This window comes from Vulpes lagopus, chromosome 3, assembly GCF_018345385.1.
Source record: "Vulpes lagopus strain Blue_001 chromosome 3, ASM1834538v1, whole genome shotgun sequence".
NCBI classification, from domain to species: Eukaryota; Metazoa; Chordata; class Mammalia; order Carnivora; family Canidae; genus Vulpes; species Vulpes lagopus.
The window spans coordinates 112087297-112110200 of NC_054826.1; the positions used below are offsets into that span (position 1 = coordinate 112087297).

Sequence of the window (22904 nt, forward strand, 5' to 3'; positions counted from 1 at the left end):
ATCATAAATGACAATGAAATCAAATCCCTACCTTCAGAAAAGAAGCACCACTTTTAAGGATAGACACTCCCTGAAAAGTGATCCTACCTAGAACCCCAGGCTCACCAGTAGCATTGAAGGACATCTGCAAAATCCCAGTCATCCAGGAATAGAGAGCTCTCTGGGAATGAGCCGAGGTTTGGTCGTAGAGATCTTTGAATACCGCAGATCTAAATGACAAACACAGGCATCAAGTTAAGGAACAAAGAGATGGACTTGAGACATGGTCAAAACAGCCAACATACCCAAAGCTGTCTTGTGTTAAAAAGCCTTCCCACTCCCTTGCTACATGTAGCTATTGTCCCATTTCTCTTTTGTCCTTCACATCTAAATACCTTCCAAAGAGTTCTCTCCACTTCCTCACCTCTTAGTCATTTCTTCTTGTTTTGTGTGTGTGTGTGTGTGTGTGTGTGTGTTTAATTTTTTAAGATTTTATTTATTTATTAGAGAAAGAGAGCACAAGCAGGGGGAGCAGCAGAGGGAGAGGGAGAAACAGACTCCCCGCCGAGCAGGGAGCCCAATGAGGGGCTTGATCCCAGGATTCTGAGATCATGACCTAAGCTGAAGTCAGATGCTTAACCCACTGAGTCACCTAGGCGCCCCTCTTTTTCTTTTTTTCTAACAGCTTTATGGAGATATAATTCACACACCAGACAATTCACCCATTGAAAATGTACAATTTAATGGCATTCCCAAGTGTTGTACAACCATCACCATGTTTGATTTTAAAACATTTTAAGCATCTCAGAAAGAAACCCCATACCCTTTAGCTACCACCCCCAATGACCAATCACCCCAACCCCTACAAACTAGTAATTTACTGTCTCCATAGATTTGCTTCTTCTAGATATTTCAGGTAAATGGAAGCATGTGATATGTCATCTTTGTGACTGGCTTCTTTCACTCGCCATGATGTTTCCAACATTCATGCATGTTGGATCATGCATTACCACTTCACTCATGGCCTTTTCACAGCCAAATACTATTCCACTGCTTGCACCCACCACATTTTGTTTATTCATCAGTTGATGGACCTCTGGGTTGTTTCCACCTTTTGTCTATTATGAATAATACTGCTGTAAACATTCATATGCCAGCTTTTGTGAGGACAGACACTTTGATTTATCTAGGGTAGATACCCAAGAGCGGAATTGCTAGGTTAGATGACAACTCTACACTTGGCCTTTTGAGGAATTGCCAGACTGTTGTCCAAAAAGGCTGCACAATTTCACATTCTCACCAACAGTATATGAGATAATAACCTACACTGGGGGAACCCCGGGTGGCAGAGCGGTTTAGCGCCTGCCTTTGGCCCAGGGCGCAATCCTGGAGACCCAGGATCGAATCCCACGTCGGGCTCCTGGTGCATGGAGCCTGCTTCTCCCTCTGCCTATGTCTCTGCCTCTCTCTCTCTCTCTGTGACTATCATAAATAAATTAAAAAAAAAAATAACCTACACTGGTTAGTATCTGACATTCTGGGTTTGGGGGTTTAAGTTTTTAAATTCCAGTTAGCTAATATCAGTGTAATATTAGCTTCAAGTGTACAAATAAAGTGATTCAACACCTCCATACAACACCTAGTGCATACCTTAATCCCCATTACTTATTTAACTCATTCCCCCCCCACCCCCATCTCTTCTGATAACCATCAGTTTGTTCTCTGTAGTTAAGAGTCTGTTTCTTGGTTTGCCTCTCTCTCTTTTTTTCCCTTTGGTCATTTGTTTTGTAAAACCATATGGTATTTGTCTTTCTCTGACTTATTTCACTTAGTATAATACTCTCTAGTTCCATCCATGTCATTGCAAATGGCAAGATTTCATTCTTTTTTTATGGCTGAATAATATATATATAAAATAATGTAACATATATAATAATATATATCATATAGTATATATGTAATGATCACACCTTCTTTATCCATTCATTAATTGATGGATACTTTGGTGGTTTCAATAATTTGGCTATTGTAGATATTGCTGCTATAAACATTGGGGTACATGTAGCCCTTCAAATTAGTATCTCTGTATCCTTTAGGTAAATACCTAGCAGTGCAATGCTGGATCATAGGGTAGCTCTATTTTTAACTTTCTGAGGAACTTCCATACTGTTTTCCAGAGTGGCTGTGCCAGTTTGTATTCTCACCAACAGTGCAAGAGGGTTCCCCCTTCTCCACATCCTTGCCCACACCTATTGTTTCTTGTGTTGTTGATTTTAGCCATTCTAGTTGTTGTGAGGTGATATCTCATTGTAGCTTTGACTTGCATTTCCCCGATGATGACTGATGTTGAGCATCTTTTCATGTGTCTATCAGCCATTTGTATGTCTTCTTTGGACAAATGTCTATTCATTTCTTCTGCCCACTTTTTAATTGGATGATTTGGTTTTGGGATGTTGAGTTTTAAAAGTTCCTTATAGGGGGATCCCTGGGTGGCGCAGTGGTTTGGCGCCTGCCTTTGGCCCAGGGCGTGATCCTAGAGACCCGGGATCGAATCCCACGTCGGGCTCCCGGTGCATGTAGCCTGCTTCTCCCTCTGCCTGTGTCTCTGCCTCTCTCTCTCTCTCTCTCTCTCTCTGTGTGTGTGTGTGTGTGTGTGACTATCATAAATAAATAAAAATTTTAAAAAAAATAAAATAAAAGTTCCTTATATATTTTAGATGCTAACCCTTTATCAGATATGTTGTTTGCAAATATTTATCTGACATTTTTATTACAGATACGCCGCCTTGGGTGTGAAGTGTCTCGGTCACCTCTATCCACTACAGCTTGTTCCCCTCCTACTATACCTCTCCTAATGGCCCAGTCAGCAATGACCTCCTTGTTGCCATATACAAAGTCCCATTTGGTCCAAATATGACTTGACATTTCAGTAATGATATCAAAGTTATATTTTAAATAAATTTTAATTAAAAAGAATGTATCACTATAAAGAAAAAAATATAAGGTAAAGAAAAGTATACCAATGATGTACAGATATGGCAAAAATTGTGAGGATGGTACCATAATGACTGACATTTGGGAGGCACTGTTTTAATCAAACCATCTCTCTAAATTCCACAGATGTTAAGCTCTGCTCCAGACCTCACATGTTGACCTGCTCCCCCTGCATCCTTCCCTCTGCCATATATTACTTCTGAGGAATGGAGAGTAGGGTTCAAGGGCTGGGGGAAGCACTCACAGGTTCTTGAAAGCGTCCTCACGCAGGTCCTGGGGGAGCTTCTCTGGGATGTCTGGCTGCAGGAGGCTGCCTAAGGAGCCCCTCAGGACCCTGCCCAGGATCTCCACACACTCCAGGGAGTTCAGCACCTGGAAACACCTCTCCAGTGTGATGAGAAACAGGCTGCGGTTCACGCCAGGGCTCTGCAAGGCTTGTTTCCGAATCTCTCCCAAGTCAATAATGATGTCTTCCAGCTCCTAAAGTAAAGAAAGAAGCTAGGGTTGTCTTGAGAGAGGCCTCTAGATTTGGAAGCCCTGGGAAGAACCACACTTAGCAGTGGGGAAATTCAGGACCACTGTTTAATAGCACACTATGTCAAACCTTCTAGAACTTTCCATCTCTTACAGAACAAAGTCGAGGCCTTCACCTGCCTCAACACACTAGGCAACTTTTTAGGTGCGTGCTTGAGCTGGAATTCCCTCCCCACCTCCTTCCTCTAAAAAAACCAGCTCATCCCTCATGGACAAGCTCAACTATCATCACCTTCTTGGTGAAGTCTTCTAAAAGTGCCCTCCTACTTTGGTCAAATCAAATCTCCCTCCAATAAGTGCTCCTAAGAGCACCTTGTGTCAAACTCTGTGGTGCATTACAGATGCTTATGGACCTGTCTTTCCTCCATGTCAATGGTTCTCAACCCTGGATGCACAATCACTGGGAAGTGATCCCAGCACCACCATTCAAAGTCTTATTTAACTGGTCTTCAGTGGATCCCAGGTACCTGACTATACATGCAGCAGGGGTTGAGCCAGGAAAATCCTTAAGGCCCAAGCCATGTGCTTAGTGGAATTCCTGGTTCCCAAAAAGAAAAAAAACATTGAGAAAGCCTGCTAGGATGAATGAGTGAATGAATGAATGAATGAATGAATGAATGAATGAATGAATGACTCTTTTGAACCACAGAACCCAGGAATGCTGACAGGGCTTAGTCACAATTTGATTGGCACCACAGTCTTTCACCCAGCTCATCCTACAAACATAATAACCACAATGACCACACACTAGGCATGTAGGGCACCTGACTCCTAGTGAACACTCAACAAATGTTATATGTTATTATTATCTCAGTATCACAGGTGAGGAAAACCAAAGATAGAATAAGCAACCTGCCCAAGCTTACACAGAGCGAGGATCTGAAACAAGTATATCTGCATCCAAGCCCACACTTCTAACTATGACGGAGTGTTTCCTAACTTTGGTCATTTACTCTTGGGGGTGCTAAACAGTGTAGTGGTTAAGAATGCAGTTTAGGAGTTCTGAAGCAGAGGTCTGTGGCTAGAATGTGAACGTTAGGGAAAACCGCACCTCCATTTTACTGCCACAGAACTCATTTCTAGCATTTCCTTCAGGAATTGATATAGACAATAAGCCACCAAAGCAGTAGTGGGACCTTACATTTGTCATCAATAGAAATCAGACACTTTCATAACACATTATAGTTGTCAAAGATATCTTTAAATCTCCTTTATAATCAATACCTCGTAAAAATTACAAAAGCTACTTGACTCACAGCTAAATTTCGTTATTGGATGTGTTAAGCACATAAATCACTATGCTCCAAATGTGTGTTTTATTATTCTGATAAATGTCTTTCAATAGCATTGGCCTCCTTTGTATTTTATTTTATAGATTTTTAACATGTTATGCTGAAAAGGGGCCCATAGGCTTTACTAGATGCCAGAAGGACTCACTGCTGGAGTCAGGAGCCCAGGTTCTCACCTCAGATCTGCCACTTTTGAGCTGTGTGACACAAGGTTACTCCTTCAACCTCTCTAAGACCATTTCCTCATCTGAATATTGAAATGGTATTATTATTGTCCTTATTTCAAAAGATCCTGGAAAGGATTCATTCAACCCATGCATGTTAAACCCTTAGAACAGTGTTGGCAAACTATGATTCACAAGCCAAATCTGACCTACTGCCTGTTTTTGTGAACAAAGTTTTATTGGAACAGATCCATGCCCATTTATTTACCAGCCACCTATGGTTGCTTTCCTGCTATAACAGTAGAGTAAAGTAGTTGTGACAGAGAATACATGCCCTGCAAAGCCTGAAATATTCAGTATCAGGTCCTTTACAGAAACAGTTTGCTGACAATTCCCTTAGAATAACACCTGATGCATAGTAAATCCTCAGCAAACATTAATCAATATCATTTTCATAGACCACCATCCTCAGTTTTGCCATATCTTTGCACTGCCTATACTATTTACTTCAGTATTATTTACTTCATTCATTTTTTAACTGGCCTTTTTTTTTAACTAAAATTCATTTCAAAAGGAAACATTACATCTCTACCAAACTCACAGGTTGGATGCATCCATTCTATTTTAGTAACACACATTAAAGTAAGTCTGTGACTATTAAAATGTTTACAGGTTCAACTTCTTCTAAAAAACACTGTTTCACATTAACGTATCTCTGATAAAAAATAAATAAAAAAAAAATAAATAAATAAAGTATCTCTGATAAAGAAAACTCCAGGGGTGCCTGAGTGGCTCAATTGGTTATGTGTCTGCCTTTGTCTCAGGTCATGATCCTGGGGTCCTGGGATTGAGCCCTGAGTCAGGCTCCCTGCTTAGCAGGGAACCTGTTTCCCCCTCTCCCACTATCCCCTGCTTCTGCTCGCCCACTCTCTCTCTCTTTCTCTCTCTGTCAAATAAATAAGTAAAATCTTTAAAAAAAAAAACCTCTAAACCTCGCCTTTCTGGGTCCCAAAGATTTTCTGGGTCTCATAGACCTTGCTCTGTGATACTCTCCGATCACCAACTTTGTTTTATGGAAATTTGTCTCTGTTTTTTTCTACCCCCAGACTATAAACTCCTTGAGGGCAAAGGTAGCCTTTCATCTTTGTACCCAGTATCCACTGATGCACAGCAATCATTTGTGGATGTTTATCAAACCAAACTATTAGAAGCTCCTCAGTACCCCCCCCCCATTTCTTAGTTCCCATGAGAATATACAGTATAAGACTCTTCATTTGAGCTTTGTAAAAAGTAAGTGAGAAAACCAAGGTCTGTAACTCCTGGAGAGTTTGTAAAAGGAGAAAGTGGTAGGAAGACATAAAGAAGGACTGAGTCAGGCTCAGTTCAATTCAATTCAACAAATACCAACTGGCCTTGGATTTCCCCTACTCTCAGGGTGCCAAGAATGCCTCACCAAGAGGTCCTTCTTGTCTTCTAAGAGGCATTTCATCACAGTGTGGAATTGCTGAGCATCTGTGTCTCTCAGGTCCTCTAGCAGCTTCTGAGGCTGATACAGACGCTGCTCCAGGTGGTTTTCCATGGCTGCCTGGATATGGGGTGTTGAGAAGAGTCAGTGAGGACAGGACAGGAGCACGTGGTCAGCACCATGGCCAGCAGCCCAAGCAGGCCACCTACTTCCCTGCAGAGCCCACAAGCTGGCAGCTTGCAGACATGTTTGATTTGGCTAGCTGCAAAATTTTTCATTAGCTGCCAACATTTCAAAGTCAGGGGATTCCCCACAAAAATCCAGACTTCCAATTTCTCTTGGAAAACACAAAGATTTGACAATGCTAAGCATATCCCCTTCCTGGTGATAATTGCAGGCTGAGGGGCAGCTGTTCCCTGTAATTACACTCCTCTTCACCACCCACCCAGCCAGCCTGCCTGGTCCCTACGGGTGATTGGGGTTTCACGTCCAGACCATTGGGCAGTTCCTCTGTCCAGGAAGTTTACCACCCCCAGATTGGCACTCCTCAAACCCCCTCCCACGCCCCAAGCTACCAAAGTAGAAGCAAAATTCAGGCAGCATGAACAAACTCCCTCTTGGCATCCCCTCCAAAGTGAAGAGGAGAGGACAACAGCCTCTCCTAAAAGAAATTACCTCTGCTATCTGGGGAATTATTTTCTAAATCTCCACTAAATAAAAGTGCTCTATAGAGGCAGCATATTGTGATATCATGGGCAAAAGGTGGGCTCTAGATTCAGACAACCCACGTGTACATCTCCACTTTTCAACTGACTAGCTGTGTGGCCTTGGACAAGTTAACCTAACTAGGATTGATAGGTAAAACACAGGATGCCCAATTAAATTTGAATTTCAGTTAAACGGTGAATAATTTTTTTAGCATAAGTACATCCCAAATATTGCATGGGATATATACTAAAAAAAAAAATTATTCATTGGTCATCTGCAAATCAAATTTAACTGAGAACACTGTGTTTTTCTTTAAGCAACCTCTACACCCATACACCCAAGGTATAACTCAAACTCACAACCCCAAGATCAAGAGTCGCATGCTCCACTGACTGAGCCAGCCAGGTGCCCTGGGAATACTGCATTTTTATTTGCTAAACAGGCAACACTACTTTGGGGTCTCAGTTTTCTTAGCTGAAAAATAGACACAGTGAAGACTTACCATTTGGGTTGTTATGAGGATGAAATAAATGTGTGTAAAGTGTTTTCAATACTGCCTAGTAGACAGTAAATGGTATAAGTGTCACTCATCATTCCCTACCCTAAATGAGTTGAATAATTATTTACTCAGTGACTCTCCCTCTAGAATGCAAGGCCCATGTGGGTAGTAACGTGATTGCCTTGTTCTCCTCTGAGTCTCCAGTGTCTAGAATGGTGCCTAGCAGAGATAAGAGGCTAGATAAGTAGGTACTGAATGAATAAATAAATTTATACATGGGAAGAAATAGAAGATACCTATTCAACAGGTTAAAATATATACATCTCATGAGAAAACTTACTGCTGGAGAGCAAAGGGGCTGGCATTACTTGCCTTTAGATTGCCACAGACTGAGGAACAGAAGAAAGAAAGCAGATGCCATGAGGCCAACAGCCACCTCCAGCTAGTGGGTGTCCTGCTAAAGGGTTAGCAACCAGCTCTCTGAATGTAGTTCTCACGTGAATGTTGGTTAATATTTTCATTATCATTATAAAGTAAATAAAAATTGAAACAATAAAGACATCAGAACTTCATTCATCAGGGACGCCTGTGTGACTCAGCGGTTGAGCATCTGCCTTCAGCTCAGGGTGTGATCCTGTGGTCCCGGGATCAAGTCCCACATCGAGCTCCCTGCATGGAGCCTGCTTCTCCCTCTGCCTGTGTCTCTGCCTTTCTGTGTGTGTGTCTCTCATTAATAAATAAAATCTTCAAAAAAAAAAAACTTCACTCATCAAAGACGTTATGACTTCTTTGCTGAATCAAGTAGTTTTTTAATAATAAAAGAGTATTTCCTCAATTTTCTGTATAATGGTAAAGATACAACATACCACACCGGGCTGATGACCACATCAATGAGGCACATGCTGTCCAGTTTGCCACAGTCCCCATCATGACCTACCACTCCACAAACATCATTGCCCTCTATCAACATGCCTATGCTACTGTTCTTCTTACAGTAGTGTTAAAAGGGAAGAAAAATATTTCTTGGTCCCATGACCAAGAGACTGATAATTATACCCAAAGAGCCAGTCTCCTGTAATTCTGTTTAGCAACAGAATCCCACAAGTTTTAGCTGATCACATGGCTTCTCAGATAGGCCTCTCTTCTTCCTCCTCTGCAGTAACATGAGACTGTGGACTGTGAGCCAATGGCACATGAGTGGGAGGAAGTGAGCAACTTGCAGGTCATGTCCTTAAAGAGAAAATGCTCTCTTCACTTCCTCTTTCCCAACACTCCCTCTCCTGGGTTGGAGAATGGATGTGCTGTTTCAATCATGTGAGCAACAACTCCCTAGAGGATGACAAAGCAACAGGATAGAATGAACCTGGGCTCCTGGATAATCTTTTGAAACAGAGCTTCTGAGTCACCTGGGGGCACTCAGTGGTTGACCATCTACCTTTGGTTCAGGTTGTGATCCTGGGGTCCTGGGATCGAGTCCCACATCAGGCTCCCTACAGGGAGCCTCCTTTTCCCTCTGCGTATGTCTCTGCCTCTTTCTGTGAGTTTCTCATGAATAGATAAATAAAATCTTTAAAAAAAAAAAAAAAAGATTTTCTCGCTCTCCCTCTGCTCACTTGTTCTCTCTCTGAAATAAATTAATCTTTTTTTTTTTTAAGAAAGAAATAGAGCTTCCTCTCCACTCTGGATCTCCCACCTAGCTCTGAAATATAACATGAAATAGAAATAAACTACATTGTTTGTGCTGCTGGAATTTGGGGTCTCTTTGTTTCAGCAGCTCAGCCTACACGTTAATACACCAAGTCTCCATCAAAGGTAGAAAGCTGGAAAACCACAAAAGAGCTTGTATCATGTTTCAAAACAACTGGACAGAACATGTTTCTTTGTGGAAGTGAAAATTAGCTCTATACCTAGTCCACTTCTCCATCCAGCCTGGCCCCTGAGCTTACAACCCTTGAGAACTGGGAGGAGAATATGTGATAGGGATGAGTCTCAGGTACACACCTGCAGGCTGGGGATGGTGAAGGCGACATTCCGTGAATTCAGATAGGCCAGGATTCTGTGGCACAGGTCTGCTGTCCACCCATGGGAGCTTCAGTTGAAGACAGGAGAAGGTCACGATGACAGATTCCCCTGTGATGAGTAGTTCCCCTACTTGCTAAGTGGCCAGAAGACCAGAGTTCAGAGAGAACATAGGGAATGGACCAGGGATGCTAGGAACTTTGTGTTTGGAAGAGGTAGGAGATTTGTTAACCTGGCACAGTGGTGGGGGAGTTTCTGAATCTAATAATCTTCCTGGATCCCATTCTCTCAAAGACAAAGATCCATTTCTGAGCTGTGCGCAATATTCTAATTTCTGTAACAATCCACTTGGATTAACTACAAGACAAACAGACTGACTTGGAAAGATGACCTTACTATATTAAATTTTAAAAGCAGATATAGTATATACCATGAGAAGATGAAATGGCATAGTTAAAGAGTGTGAGCTCAAAACCTGGATTTGAATCCTGGCTCCACCACTTAACTGTGTGGCCTTAGGCAAATTACTGAGTTCTCCTGTGCCTCAATTTCCCTCTCTCTGTAACATAGCTAAAAATTGGGAAGAGTTTATTTGTTCACACATGTAAAGTCCTTAAAATGGTACCCATCACATAGAAAATGCACAATTTCATTCAGAACAGTCAAAAATTAGAAACAATTCAGATGTCCAACAAGTAAAAGGTTAAACAAATATGGTATGTGCATTCAATGGAATGTCATCCATCAATAAAAAGGAACAAGTTGGACTTTAGCTTCTAGCTATGACAAAGTAACTGGCAGCAGATAAATCCTCCAGCCTTAAACAATTAGAAAGCCTTTTATAATCCTGTTTTTGTTACTAAATAAATAGATGAATGAATAAATGAACACAAAGATAGATAGATGATAGATAGATACATAGATAGGTAGATGATAGATAACTTTAGCCTGAAATAGTATATCCAAAACTATTGACTGGAGTTAAAGTTACATTAGGAAGAAGAATGTGTACGGGGACTCTCACTTTAACATAATTGAGTACCCTTGTCATGGGCCCCCAAGCCCCTCATTTCTTCTCCCTCATAGTATTCATCATATTAGCATGATCTGTTAGCATTTGTCTTTCCACAACACTCTCTAGTTCCCCGGCCCACAACTCTGGTATCTAACACCAGCCCATATGATGTATACAACATGAAAGGGCAATGGGCCCTAGAGCCCCACTACTGGATACACACCTCTGCTCCACCACGCTTCCCAGATGCATGACCCTGATTCACCCGTCCCGTGCCTTAGTTTCACTATTCTGTCCAAGGGGATAACAACACCTTCCCTGGGGGAGCTTTTGAGGACTGGACATGTTTCTACACACAAAGCACTAACAATGGGAGGCTGCTGCATAGTAAACCCTCAGTAAATGTTAACACCTGTGCCAGAGAGAGAGGAATAAAAGTTTGTGAAACTCATGTAGCTACTTTAAAACACTTGTACCCTGGTTGATATTTTTTGTAATGAATACCTAGGTATGTATTACTTTTTACAATTAAGAGATTTTCACTTAGGAATTTTTATTAAACATCTATTCCATCCCTTCCCCTCCCCTCTGGAGTAGGTTACCTTTGAAACTGTATGAGATCCAGTAATGCTGCATGGGAATAAAATGAAAAGACAACTTTAAAGAATCATTCCAGAGAAATCACAGGCACATTCTATTTGAAATTTTTAGAAGCAGCAATGTGGGGAAGGAGTAGAGACATTACCATTCAGATAGCTTCCATCTATTATTTCTTCCTAAAAGGTAAAGAAATATCATCAAGTAAAACATCCAAAATCTCATCTTCAGGAGAGGAGATTTTGGTTAAAAGAAAATGAAATACTCACCGCCATTTTTTGCAACAATGGATGCAAATCTGTAAGAAAGCCATCGAAGGTATAACTAGAATTGAATTGTGTGATCCACAGAAATATACATATGAGTTAGGAAAAGATCCCCCCCCAAAAAAAAGTCACTCATGAAGGAAAATTTTAGTGCATTTCAATTATACCTGTGCCCATATGTGCCCAATGTGAGAAAACTCTGGTTTGAAAAATCCTTTTAGAATAATCCTGAAAATCCTACACGTATGTGTGCATACACACACACATGCACACACATACTCACACATATGCATACATCCCAAACACTCTATAGTATCATGTACCTAAACTGGTCCATCCCATTACATTCCTTAAGATGTGTGGTAACTATGGCAGATTATTCCTCCCTCAGGACTTACCCTGCCTGGAATCTGGAACGCTATGACTTGCCACTCCATGGCTCAGAAAAAAGAACAGGAAAAGAAAGTATGTCCTAGGTTCCTGGGACATCATCCTGTAGTTAATTCAAGCACAGAAGTAATTCAGGTTTTTATTTTTAAAATATACTTAAAAACATTCAGAAGACTTGGGGCACCTGGGTAGCTCAGTCGGTTAAGCAACCAACTCTTGATTTCAACTCAAGTCATAATCTCAGGGTGCTGGAATGGGGACCCCCGAGTTGAGCTCCATGCTCAGCGGGAAATCAGCTTGGAGATTTCTTTCCCTCTCCCTCTGTCCCTCCCCCTGCTCATGCTCTCTCTCTCTTTCTCTAAAATAAATAAATGGATCTTAAAAAAAAAAAAAAAAGGAACATTCAGAAGACAAAAAGGAAAAACAAATTGACTCAGAACCCCCTGAAGTTTTTTTTAAAATAAATTTTAAATTCCATGTACTTTGCTCTATCTAAACCCCCATGCTAGTCAAAGACACAATCATCTCTCTCCTTGATGACAATGGGCTGTTTATATTCTTACAACCCTTTCTCATTCCCTTCAGTCCAGCAAAGAGGAGTGATTAGAAGCATATGGTCTGTTATATCTGACAAGCAGTTTATATCCAGACTGTAAAAAGAACTCTTACAATACAGTAAGTAGAAGATAAGCCGGAGGCAAGAATAGATACAAACTTAAGCTTCATTTTAAACAAAAGAAATGGCCAGGTATCCCTGGGTGGCGCAGCGGTTTGGCGCCTGCCTTTGGCCCAGGGCGCGATCCTGGAGACCCGGGATCGAATCCCACGTCGGGCTCCCGGTGCATGGAGCCTGCTTCTCCCTCTGCTTGTGTCTCTGCCTCTCTCTCTCTCTCTCTCTGTGTGTGTGTGTGTGTGTGTGTGTGTGTGTGTGTGTGTGTGTGACTATCATAAATAATAAATAAAAAAATTTAAAAAAAAGAAATGGCCAGTAAACTTACAAAATATTATCAGCATCATTAGTTATCAGGAACATGCAAATTAAATGCACAATTAGATAGCACTACACCTAGCTGGCTCATTTGGTAGAGCACGTGACTCTTGATCTCGGGGTCATAAGTTCGAACCCCATGTTGGGTGTAGATATTGCTTTAAAAAAAAGGGTATCAGAGATCCCTGGGTGGCTCAGCGGTTTAGTGCCGCCTTCAGCCCAGGGTATGATCCTGGAGTCCCAGGATCGATTCCCACATCAGGCTCCCTACATGGAGCCTGCTTCACCCTCTGCCTGTGTCTGTCTGTCTGTCTCTCTCTCATTAATAAATATATAAATCTTAAAAAAAAAAAAGGGGGGGTATCACTACCTACACTGGAGTGGCTAAAAGTTAAGTAGACTGACAGCACCAAGTACTGGCGATGAGATCCTAAAAGAAGGAATACCATGAGGTTATAAAAAATATATATTGATCTCTGCTCTGAGTTCCTGGCACAGAGCTCCTAAAACTTAATAAATTCCTAAATGGTAAAAGTACTAGTATCATCTTTTTTCCATTGAGGGGACTCTGGGTGGGCTCCTGGTTGGCTCTAGCCCCACCCCATCCTCCAGAGAAGAGACAGGAGCTGAAAATGGAGTTAATAATTGTGCCTATGTGGGCACCGCCAGTGGCTGGGCAGCGCCGCCTTCAGCCCCGGGTGTGATCCTGGAGCCCCAGGATCGAGTCCCATGTCGGGCTCCCTGCATGGAGCCTGGTTCTCCCTCTGCCTGTGTCTCTGCCTCTCTCTCTCTCTCTCTCTCTCTCTCATATCTCAAGAATGTGCTTTTCACTTTAATAAACTTTCCTGCTTGTGTGATCCAACCACTATGCTGTGTGTCTGTTCTGGAGTTCATTCTCATGACAAGACCAAGAACCTTCGGTGACTCCTTCAGGTCTGACTGGGTAGAGGCCCCATGGTCCAGGTCCCCCTAGTTCCCCTGGCAACACAGCCATGTCACCCAGAAGTTGTGGGTGACCTGGAGACCTACACCATGGACAGGTACTGAAGCGGGGTGAGAGGGGAATAGTATCATGGGACTGCTCTGACCCAGGCAGATGGTATCTGAGTTAAACTGTAGGACACCCAGCTGGCATCACAGAATCACATGGTGTGAGGAGAACCTCCACGCTATTTGGTAACCAAAAGCATCACAAGTCAAGTGTCTGGTGTTGCATGCTTTGTGCAAGTGGTAAAGGACACACTTTGGTCTGAAAGACTCACAAGAACCAGAACAAAGAAGGAGCTGGAGAACCGGGTTCCCCCGCTCAGGAGGAAAACCTAAGGTTCTTCCATATACAAACACCAACAAGCTGGCCCCTGGAAGTCCTCCAGCTGGCTGCCTGGAGTTTGCTTCCTGGAGTTCCTCATGTGGGATGGTGGGCACAGTGCACGTTCCAAGGACAGGAGAGGGGATGAGGGGGCTCCTATTACCTAGTGCCAACTCACAGGTCACCCCCCAACAGTTACATTATCCCTCAAATGATCTCCTCCAACAAGGGGTCACCAAACCACAACCCAAATTCAAACAAGCCACCTGGTCTTACGTGGCTCACAAGCTAAGAGTGGTTTTTCCATTTTTAAATAGTTTAAAACACACACACACACACACACACACACACACACACACGAGTGCTATCTCTTGATACATGAAAACTTCACGTATGGAATTTAAATGTTAGCGTCCCTAAGTAAAGGTTTTGTGGAATATGGGACCAGGCCTGTTCATGTCAGTATTGTCTGTGGCTGCTTCCAATGCTGTGGCAGCAGGGTTGAGTCAGTGCAATGAGACTCTGTTCTACGAAGCTGAAAATATTGATTCTCTGTTCCTTTGCTGAAAAAGTTTGCCAAGCCTGCTTTTAGAGCTACACACTTCCATATTTACAAGAAGAAATGTGGGGTTTGAAATGGCTTCAAAATAATAGGGGAGGAAGGAGGTGGCTATGAGTTGCCAATGGAAGCTGAGTGATGAGTACATGATGTTCAATATATATATATATATTTTTTTTTTTTTAATTCATAGAGACACAGAGAGAGAGGCAGAGACATAGGCAGGGGAGCCCAATGCAGGACTCAATCCCGGAACTCCGGGATCACGACGTTGAGCCAAAGGCAGATGCTCAACCACTGAACCAACCAGGTGCCACAAAGTTCAATATATTCTTATGCCTACTTTTGTATGTGTTTGAAATTTTCCTCACAAATGATTTTTAAAAGAAAAAGCAACAAAAGAGACTGCGTGTTTTTAGTAAAAGAGGGGAGGATAGATGAGGGGGAAAAGGGGATGGGTGCTCACAGGAGGGGACACACCAGGAGGAAAACAGGTAGGGATGGGTCTTTCAGGTCAAGTGGAAGGAGGGGGGAACCCCTCAAAATCTGTTTATAGATCAAATCAGATGAAAACTGGGGCTGCATTTTGCTTCCTCTCTCAGGCAGCCCACACCCCAATTACCGGATGCCACCCTCTTGGGATATTAACAGCAACTTGAAGGGAAGCCCCATAATGCCCACCCACGGTTTCCTGGGATCCTTTCCTACAGATTTCTCTGGTATTGTCTAGCTGGTTAAACAAATGGATGCTTTAACCCCCAAGGGGACTTCCACAACCAGCTTTGCAAACCATTAGGCTCATTTTACTGCCCAGGGCAAAAACAAACTGAAACTTTTGAAACCTACAAACACTAAAAGACACACATTCCAACAGGTTTTGAAGTTAGAGGATCCCCAAGTACTCTGCAGATGTGCTCTACCCCCACCAATCCCACCTCCCAGCTGGTACCTTCAACTCTCCATAATAACTCCTACTGGGTTTGGGGCTTAGGGGCTTTGCGGGGAAACTTTGGTTCTTTTTTCTCCCTTCCCTTTTGGTCAGCTGCCCTGGGGCACTGGCCTCATTCACAATTCTCCAGTTTCCTGGACAATGAGGCTTCTTGTACTTATTGCCAGCATCTCCCTACTAACTCTACGGAGAGGTATATGATTACTGAAACAGATGCCCGGCTTTCTACTGCACATAATGTCTTCCTGCCAAGGAAACCTCAGAGCATCACCAGTACAGGATTTGGTTTTAATTAAAAGCCCTTTGGGTCACTCTTTCAGGAGACTGGCCAAACGGATTGAATGGACTGTGCAGGGCAATCATGATTTGGGGGTTGATGGTTTTCTTCATGGGGCCCTCCCCCTTCCCACCAAAGGCTCCCTGCTGCAGACTGATGGAAATCCGGCAGGCTAGGGCTGCTTTGGTAGAACCTAAAATGAAAATAGCAATAATAACCACAAACCAGAAACGAACATGAATTTCCTGAGCAACTGGGAATGAGCATTTGGATGAACAAGGACACCAACCATCCTGGTTTCCCAGGACTGAGCGGTATCCTGGAACACACGGTTCACTTTTAAAACAGGAAAGGTCAGGGGATCCCTGGATTGCTCGGCAGTTCAGCGCCTGCCTTCAGCCCAGGACATGATCTTGGAGTCCCGGGATCGAGTCCCAGATCAGGCTCCCTGCATGGAGCCTGCTTCTCCCTCTGCCTGTGTCTCTGCCTCTCTCTCTGTCTCTCTCATGAATAAATAAAATCTTTAAAAAATAAATAAATAAAACAGGAAAGGTCACAGGCAAAACAGGATAAGTTGGTCAACCTACAGATGAGAGACATCTCATCTTCTCTGAAACGCTGAAATGCTGGGAGGTTTCCCCCAACACTGGCACACCCCATCCCAGACACAAACCAACAATTCCCCATTACATGGAGTTTTACAGTCTGTAAAACAGCTCCATTTACAGTCTGCATCATGGATGCACATTTTCATGCCATCAATGCAAAGTGGGTTAACTTGTCTGGTTTGTAGAATATCAGGCTGATTGAACTGGATTTGGTGTTGGAATGGCCAGGCTCATGGTGGGTACAGAAGTCAAAGGAATGGTTACTTTTTGGATTAGAGGCATGGAGGCTTGAACTCTTGTTCCAGCTCTGCCCTTGATGGGAAGCTTTTGTTCCCCTTCCTCTCTTTTAGTGTCAGGGGAACAAAATGGAAGATTTGGGATTCTGTGATAAAAGGAGAGGAAGAAAGGTTTCACTGAGCGTCTTCCATGTGTCGGCATCATGCCAGGCCCTTCCTTCCATTTACTCTCTCCATCATCCCCAAAGGTTTACTTGACTTACTTGAGTTCAGTGGGCACACGAGGTCACAGAGCAAACAAATGACAGACAAGGGGTCCCAATGCAGGGCTGCCTGACTCGATAGTTGTCCTAATCCCAGCAACCATTGAATGAGAGAGAGCTAAGTACACTCCCCTCTACATACACTGTCTCACTGAATCCTTGCAGAACCTTTGAGGCAAATATTACCATTATCACTACTTCAGAGAGGAGGAAACAGGTTCCAAGAAGTCAAATGACCAGCCCAACATCACACAGCTGCTGAGTGGAAGGGCTGGTTCCCAAATCCAGAGCCAAACAATCCAAAGCATTTTGACCAGCTCTGCTTCCCAGCCTCCCTGCTCAGCACCCGGTAGCCAGTGCCATCCCAAGGACAGGAGCTTTGCTTTAGTTTGGACCACCCAATTTGTGCTTTTTTTTTTTTTTTTAAGATTTTATTTATTTATTTGACAAAGAGAGAGCAAGACAGCACAAACAGCAGAAGCAGCAGAGGGAGAGGAAGAAGGAGGCTCCCCACTGAGCAGAGCCTGACATCAGGCTGCATCCCAGGGCCAGGAGATCATGCCTAGCCAAAGGCAGATGCTTAAGAACTGAACCACCCAGGCGCCATCCCCCCCAATTTGTGCTCTTGACCAAATTCCTTAACCTCACTGGACTTGTGTTTCCTCCTCTGTACAATGGGGATGGCAACAGTACCTCCCTTACGAAGACTGTGTAAATATTTTTAAAGTTCATAAATTTATCCATTGTGCAATCCGTGATGAATTTGCTTTACCTGCATTTTCCCATTTCTTACAAAGTTTTCTTCCATAAAATACGGAAAATATGTCAAGAACTTGCCTCGTATAGAAAACAGGTGAAGGGGGTCCCTGGGTGGCTCAGCGGTTTGGTGCCTGCCTTGGGCCCAGGGTGTGATCCTGGAGACCCCGGAATCGAGTCCCATATCGGGCTCCCTGCATGGAGCCTGCTTCTCCCTCTGCCTGTGTCTCTGCCTTTCTGTGTGTGTGTGTGTGTGTGTCTCATGAGTAAATAAATAAAACATTAAAAAAAGAAGAAAACAGGTGAAGAACTGAGCCCATAACTGGCACACAGACACTCAATGAGGGGCGCAGGGGTGGCTCAGGGAGTTAAGCCTCTGCCTTTCTCTCAGGTCTTGATCTCAGGGTCCTGGGATGAGCCCCGCCTCAGACTCCCTGCAGGGAGGGGAGTCTGCTTCTCCCTCTGCCCCTGCAAGCCCACCCACCCCCCGCCCCCCAACTCAGGCTCTCTCTCAAATAAATAAAATCTTTTTAAAAAAGAATAGCAGCTATTATTATTACTATTGCTGCTATTGTTTTTGCACCTGCCACGATGATTACAAACGTTGCCAGCGTTGCTTTTCTTGCTACTAGTATTAAGCGGGTTCGAAGCCCTTTCCTGGAAGTTTCTACGCACGCCCCCCTCCGTGGACGCCCCCACCCCCAAGAGCCTTCCTTAAAGCCGCGGCGACTGCCCTTAGCCCATCTCCTTCGTCTCTGTGCCCACTGGCGGCCTCCATCCCGCCCCTCGCACCCCTCGTCCCCTTCCCTGGGGAGGTTCCGCGTTGCCCCCAGTCCGCGCACGTCCCTGCGCTGCATCCCCCGGGCCCTCCCCGCCCCCCGGGGGCCGCCGCGCGCGCCTCACCTGCGCTGCCCGCTCCTCTGCTGTGAGTCCCGCGCGCGCAGGGGGCGGGGGGGAGGGGAGGGGGCGGGGCCACAGGGCTCACCCCGGGCGGCCCGAGCGGTGGGGGCGGCGCCAGCCTCCCAGCGCGGAGTGCCCCGGGGTCGCGGCGCCGGGCCGGGCCGGGCCTGGGGCTTCCTCCCCAGAGCCAAACGGGCCCGACGCAGGCGGACAGACTGCACTATGCCGGGCCCCTCTCTGAGACCGTGGCTGGCCAGGGAGGGTGTGAAGAGCTAACTGGCAGAGCCACCAATTGCAACATAGGGACTTTATTCGGATCCCAAAGCAGACTGTTAAAATAATTGCAAGATAGTTGGAGCAGTGTGGGCACCGAATGTGTAAAGGTTAAGTTTCTTAGGTATGAGCTCTGTAATGTGGTTCTCTTTTTTTTCTTTTTCTTTTTTTCTTTTTTTTAGGATTTCATTTATTTATTCATGAGAGACACAAAGAAAGGCAGAGGCAGAGAAAGAAGCAGGCTCCCTGCAGGGAGCCCAATGTGGAACTGATCCCAGGACCCTGGGATCCCGCCCTGGGCCCCAGGCAGGCGCTCAACCACTGCGTCCCCCAGGCGCCCCTGTAATGTGGTTTTCTTAAAAGTCCTTATCTTTTGTAGGTATATGTCTGCAAAACAGACGTGATGTGTGGGCTTTGCTTGGAAGTAAAGGGGATCACCGGGCAGCAGGAGCCTGGTTAAAACAAGGTTGGGCCAAGTGTTGATAATTGTTGAAACCTGGGAAGAGGGGTAATTATTATTACCTTTCTTCCTTTTTATGTGCTTGGGATTTTCCACAATGAAAGGTTTTTTGAATAATAAGAACTGTAAATATGTTCAAACCGATTGGTCCGTAAATGTGACCTAATTTATCTGAAGGAAAAAAGAATAATTCCTCCCAAGTGAAAAAGGCTCCTGCACCAAAATATTTACTGTCCTAGTATTATATATATAAACACAACAAGTGGTGGTAGTACAAAAAGACCCAATGTAAGTGTACACCAATAAGGAAATGGTTAAACTGTGATACATCCACTCTATAGCCATTAAAATAGACATTAACAAAGACCATGTAATAGTAACACAAGAAATGATTTTATTTTTTTAAAGATTTTAAAAATTTATTTATTAATGGGAGACACAGAGAGAAGCAGAGATATAGGCAGTGGGAGAAGCAGGCTCCCTGAGGGGAACCTGATATGGGACTCCATCCCAGGACCCGGGGATCATGACCTGAGCCAAAGGCAGACACCCAACCACTGAGCCACCCAGGTGCCCCAGGAAATGATTTTAGAACCAAAAAAGCCAAATATTAAGTAATATACACTATTACTAAAACTGGAAGTACATTGAAATGTTAAGTTTGCACAGTGGGATTATGCATAACTATTCTACATCTTTTCTAGTGAAAATATAATTGTGAACCCTAGAGATTTCCTTACAATCCTTCATATTTAATGAAATACATCTCAATACCTGAACATTTTTCAATAGCTAAAATGCCTAATGCTGACATTATTTTGTCAGTGGCAAAAATTAGAGATTCTCTTCAGAAATGGCCACCTGTACTCTTCTGTTGCTCATCTAGTCAATATTTATATACAAGTGTTCAGCGTTCTCAAAAAAATTATTTTATCCCCAGCCCTTAGTTTAATCCTTTAAACAAGCTCATTCTCAAGCCTTAAATGATGGGAAATATCTTCCATTCTTTGTCAACTTTTGATTTAGAAATCAGGTATCTATGAGTTTCACATGATTCATCCTGAAAGGATAACAGTATCTTTTCATTTTTACATTTTTTTAATGTTAAAAGTTTATAAACATGGGAGGGTAATATATGTGCATAGAAAATATCTGAAAGGGCATATACTAAAATGGCTTTTTTTTTTTTTTTTTTTTTACTAAAATGTTAATAGTGGTTCTCTTAAGGTTATAGGCTAGGTAATGTTTATCTGCACTTTCTTCTTTTCACCTGTCTGCAGTTTTTACTTTTTCTATAATAAACATGTTACATATAATGCAAAAGCCAGTAGGGCTTTATTATCAGTCACGGTCAGCTTCTAAATGATAAGAACAAGGTGGCAGTGGGGCCTGGCTGGCTCAGTTGGTAAAGCATGTGACTCTTGACTTTGGGGTTGTGAGTTCAAGGCTCTTGTCAGGTGCAGAGCTTACATTAAAAAAGAAAAATTAAATTTTATAAACTAAAAAAAAAGTGGCAAAATCAAGTGTAGGAAAACCTGTTTTGTTCTGCTGAGTATAAAAGGGACTGCCAATATATTCTCAACCACCTCAACTCCACCATCAAAAAATGTTGATAGGGACGCCTGGGTGGCTCAGCAGCTGGGGATCTGCCTTTGGCTCAGGGCATGATCCCAGAGTCTGGGATCAAGTCCCACATCAGGCTCCCTGCATGGAGCTGCTTCTCTCTCTGCCTATGTTGCTGCCTCTCTTTCTGTGTCTCTCATGAATAAATAAATATTTTTTTAAATGTTGAGGGTTAGCAATTGCACTGCTGGGGATTTACCCCAAAGATACAGATGCAGTGAAACACCGGGACACCTGCACCCCGATGTTTATAGCAGCAATGTCCACAATAGCCAAACTGTGGAAGGAGCCTCGGTGTCCATAGAAAGATGAATGGATAAAGAAGATGTGGTTTATGTATACAATGGAATATTACTCAGCCATAAGAAATGACAAATACCCACCATTTGCTTCGACGTGGATGGAACTGGAGGGTATTATGCTGAGTGAAATAAGTCAATGGGAGGACAAACATTATATGGTCTCATTCATTTGGGGAATATAAAAAATAGTGGAAGGGAATAAAGGGGAAAGGAGAAAAAATAAGTGGGAAATCTCAGAAAGGGAGACAGAACATGAGAGACTCCTAACTCAGGGAAACGAACAAGGGGTGGTGGAAAGGGAGGTGGGCGGGGGGTGGGTGTGACTGGGTGATGGGCACTGAGGGGGGCACTTGATAGGATGAGCACTGGGTATTATGCTGTATGTTGGAAAATTGAACTCCAATAAAAAAATAAATAAAAATAAATGTTGAGGGTTCAAGGTCATTTAAAACTAATACTCTGAAAAACAAAACAAAACACAATATTCTGTTGATGCCTAAACAGGATATAAGAAAACAGCATTTGGGAACTATATCTGTTCTTTCCAGAACTCAAGAAGTTCAGATGTATAGACATTCCAATTTTACATGGTCATATATTGGGGGGGGGGGTCTTTTCATTTTACATATATTCAAAACGATTTTTAAATGGTCTTGTAACAAAAATACTATATTTAATTCGTGAGAATACAGCATATTGACTCTAAAATCCAGAGGGAAATCTTAAGTTCTAATTATGTAATAGTGATCTCCTAATTCTCCAAAAGTATAAAATTTCATAGCTTTTAAAAAGAAGTACTTTGTATCAGTGAGCACAGATTCCAATTCAGTGGTATCAATATAAATGGCAAGGCACAAAGCACAAATTACTAGTAAATGAAACCCAATACCATACAAGTTGTGCTATAAAAACAAATCGTTCTAGAATCCATCAAAGCCACAATGAAATAACACCTTGCATCCATTAGGATGGCTACTCTGAAGAAAAACAGAAAAGAACAAGCATTTGCAAGAATGTGAAGAATCAGAACTTTTGTATATTGTTAGGAGTGTAAATGCTGCAGCTGCTGTGGAAAACAGTATGGCAATTCCTAAAAAAATTAAACTATTCCCATATGATCCAGCACTTCCACTTCTGAGTGTATACCCACAAAAAGTGAAAGCGCTCATCCTGACGAGTGCAGAGTCATATATGGAAGTGTTGAATCACTAAATTGTACACCTGAAACTAGTCTAACACTGTACTAACTACACCGGAACTGAAAATTTTCTCAAAAAAGCAAAAGTAGTGACTTGCATATTTGTACAGCCATGTTCACAGCAGCACTATCCACAATAACAAAAAGGTGGATGTAACACAAGTGTCTGTTGATGGATGAATGGATAAGCATTCATTGGTGGTGTATATGTATATACACATGGACTGTTTTTTTGCCTTAAAAAAGAAATTCTGGGGATCCCTGGGTGGCGCAACGGTTTGGGG

At 43.0% G+C, this 22904-nt stretch overlaps 1 protein-coding gene across 1 annotated transcript in view; it reads right to left on the minus strand.

The window, feature by feature from the left end:
- OTOA (otoancorin) overlaps positions 1-12139 on the minus strand; it is a 63166-nt gene extending 51027 nt beyond the window's left edge. Inside the window, exons 1-8 of the mRNA XM_041747073.1 lie at positions 11928-12139; positions 11533-11561; positions 11412-11442; positions 11269-11296; positions 9634-9721; positions 6414-6545; positions 3218-3453; positions 106-209 (exon numbers count right to left, since the gene is read on the minus strand). Coding sequence (XP_041603007.1) covers positions 106-209; positions 3218-3453; positions 6414-6545; positions 9634-9721; positions 11269-11296; positions 11412-11442; positions 11533-11561; positions 11928-12021 — 742 coding nt within the window. The 5' untranslated portion in view covers positions 12022-12139. The remainder of the gene's footprint in view (positions 1-105; positions 210-3217; positions 3454-6413; positions 6546-9633; positions 9722-11268; positions 11297-11411; positions 11443-11532; positions 11562-11927) is intronic.
- Between the last annotated feature and the right edge of the window lie 10765 nt (positions 12140-22904).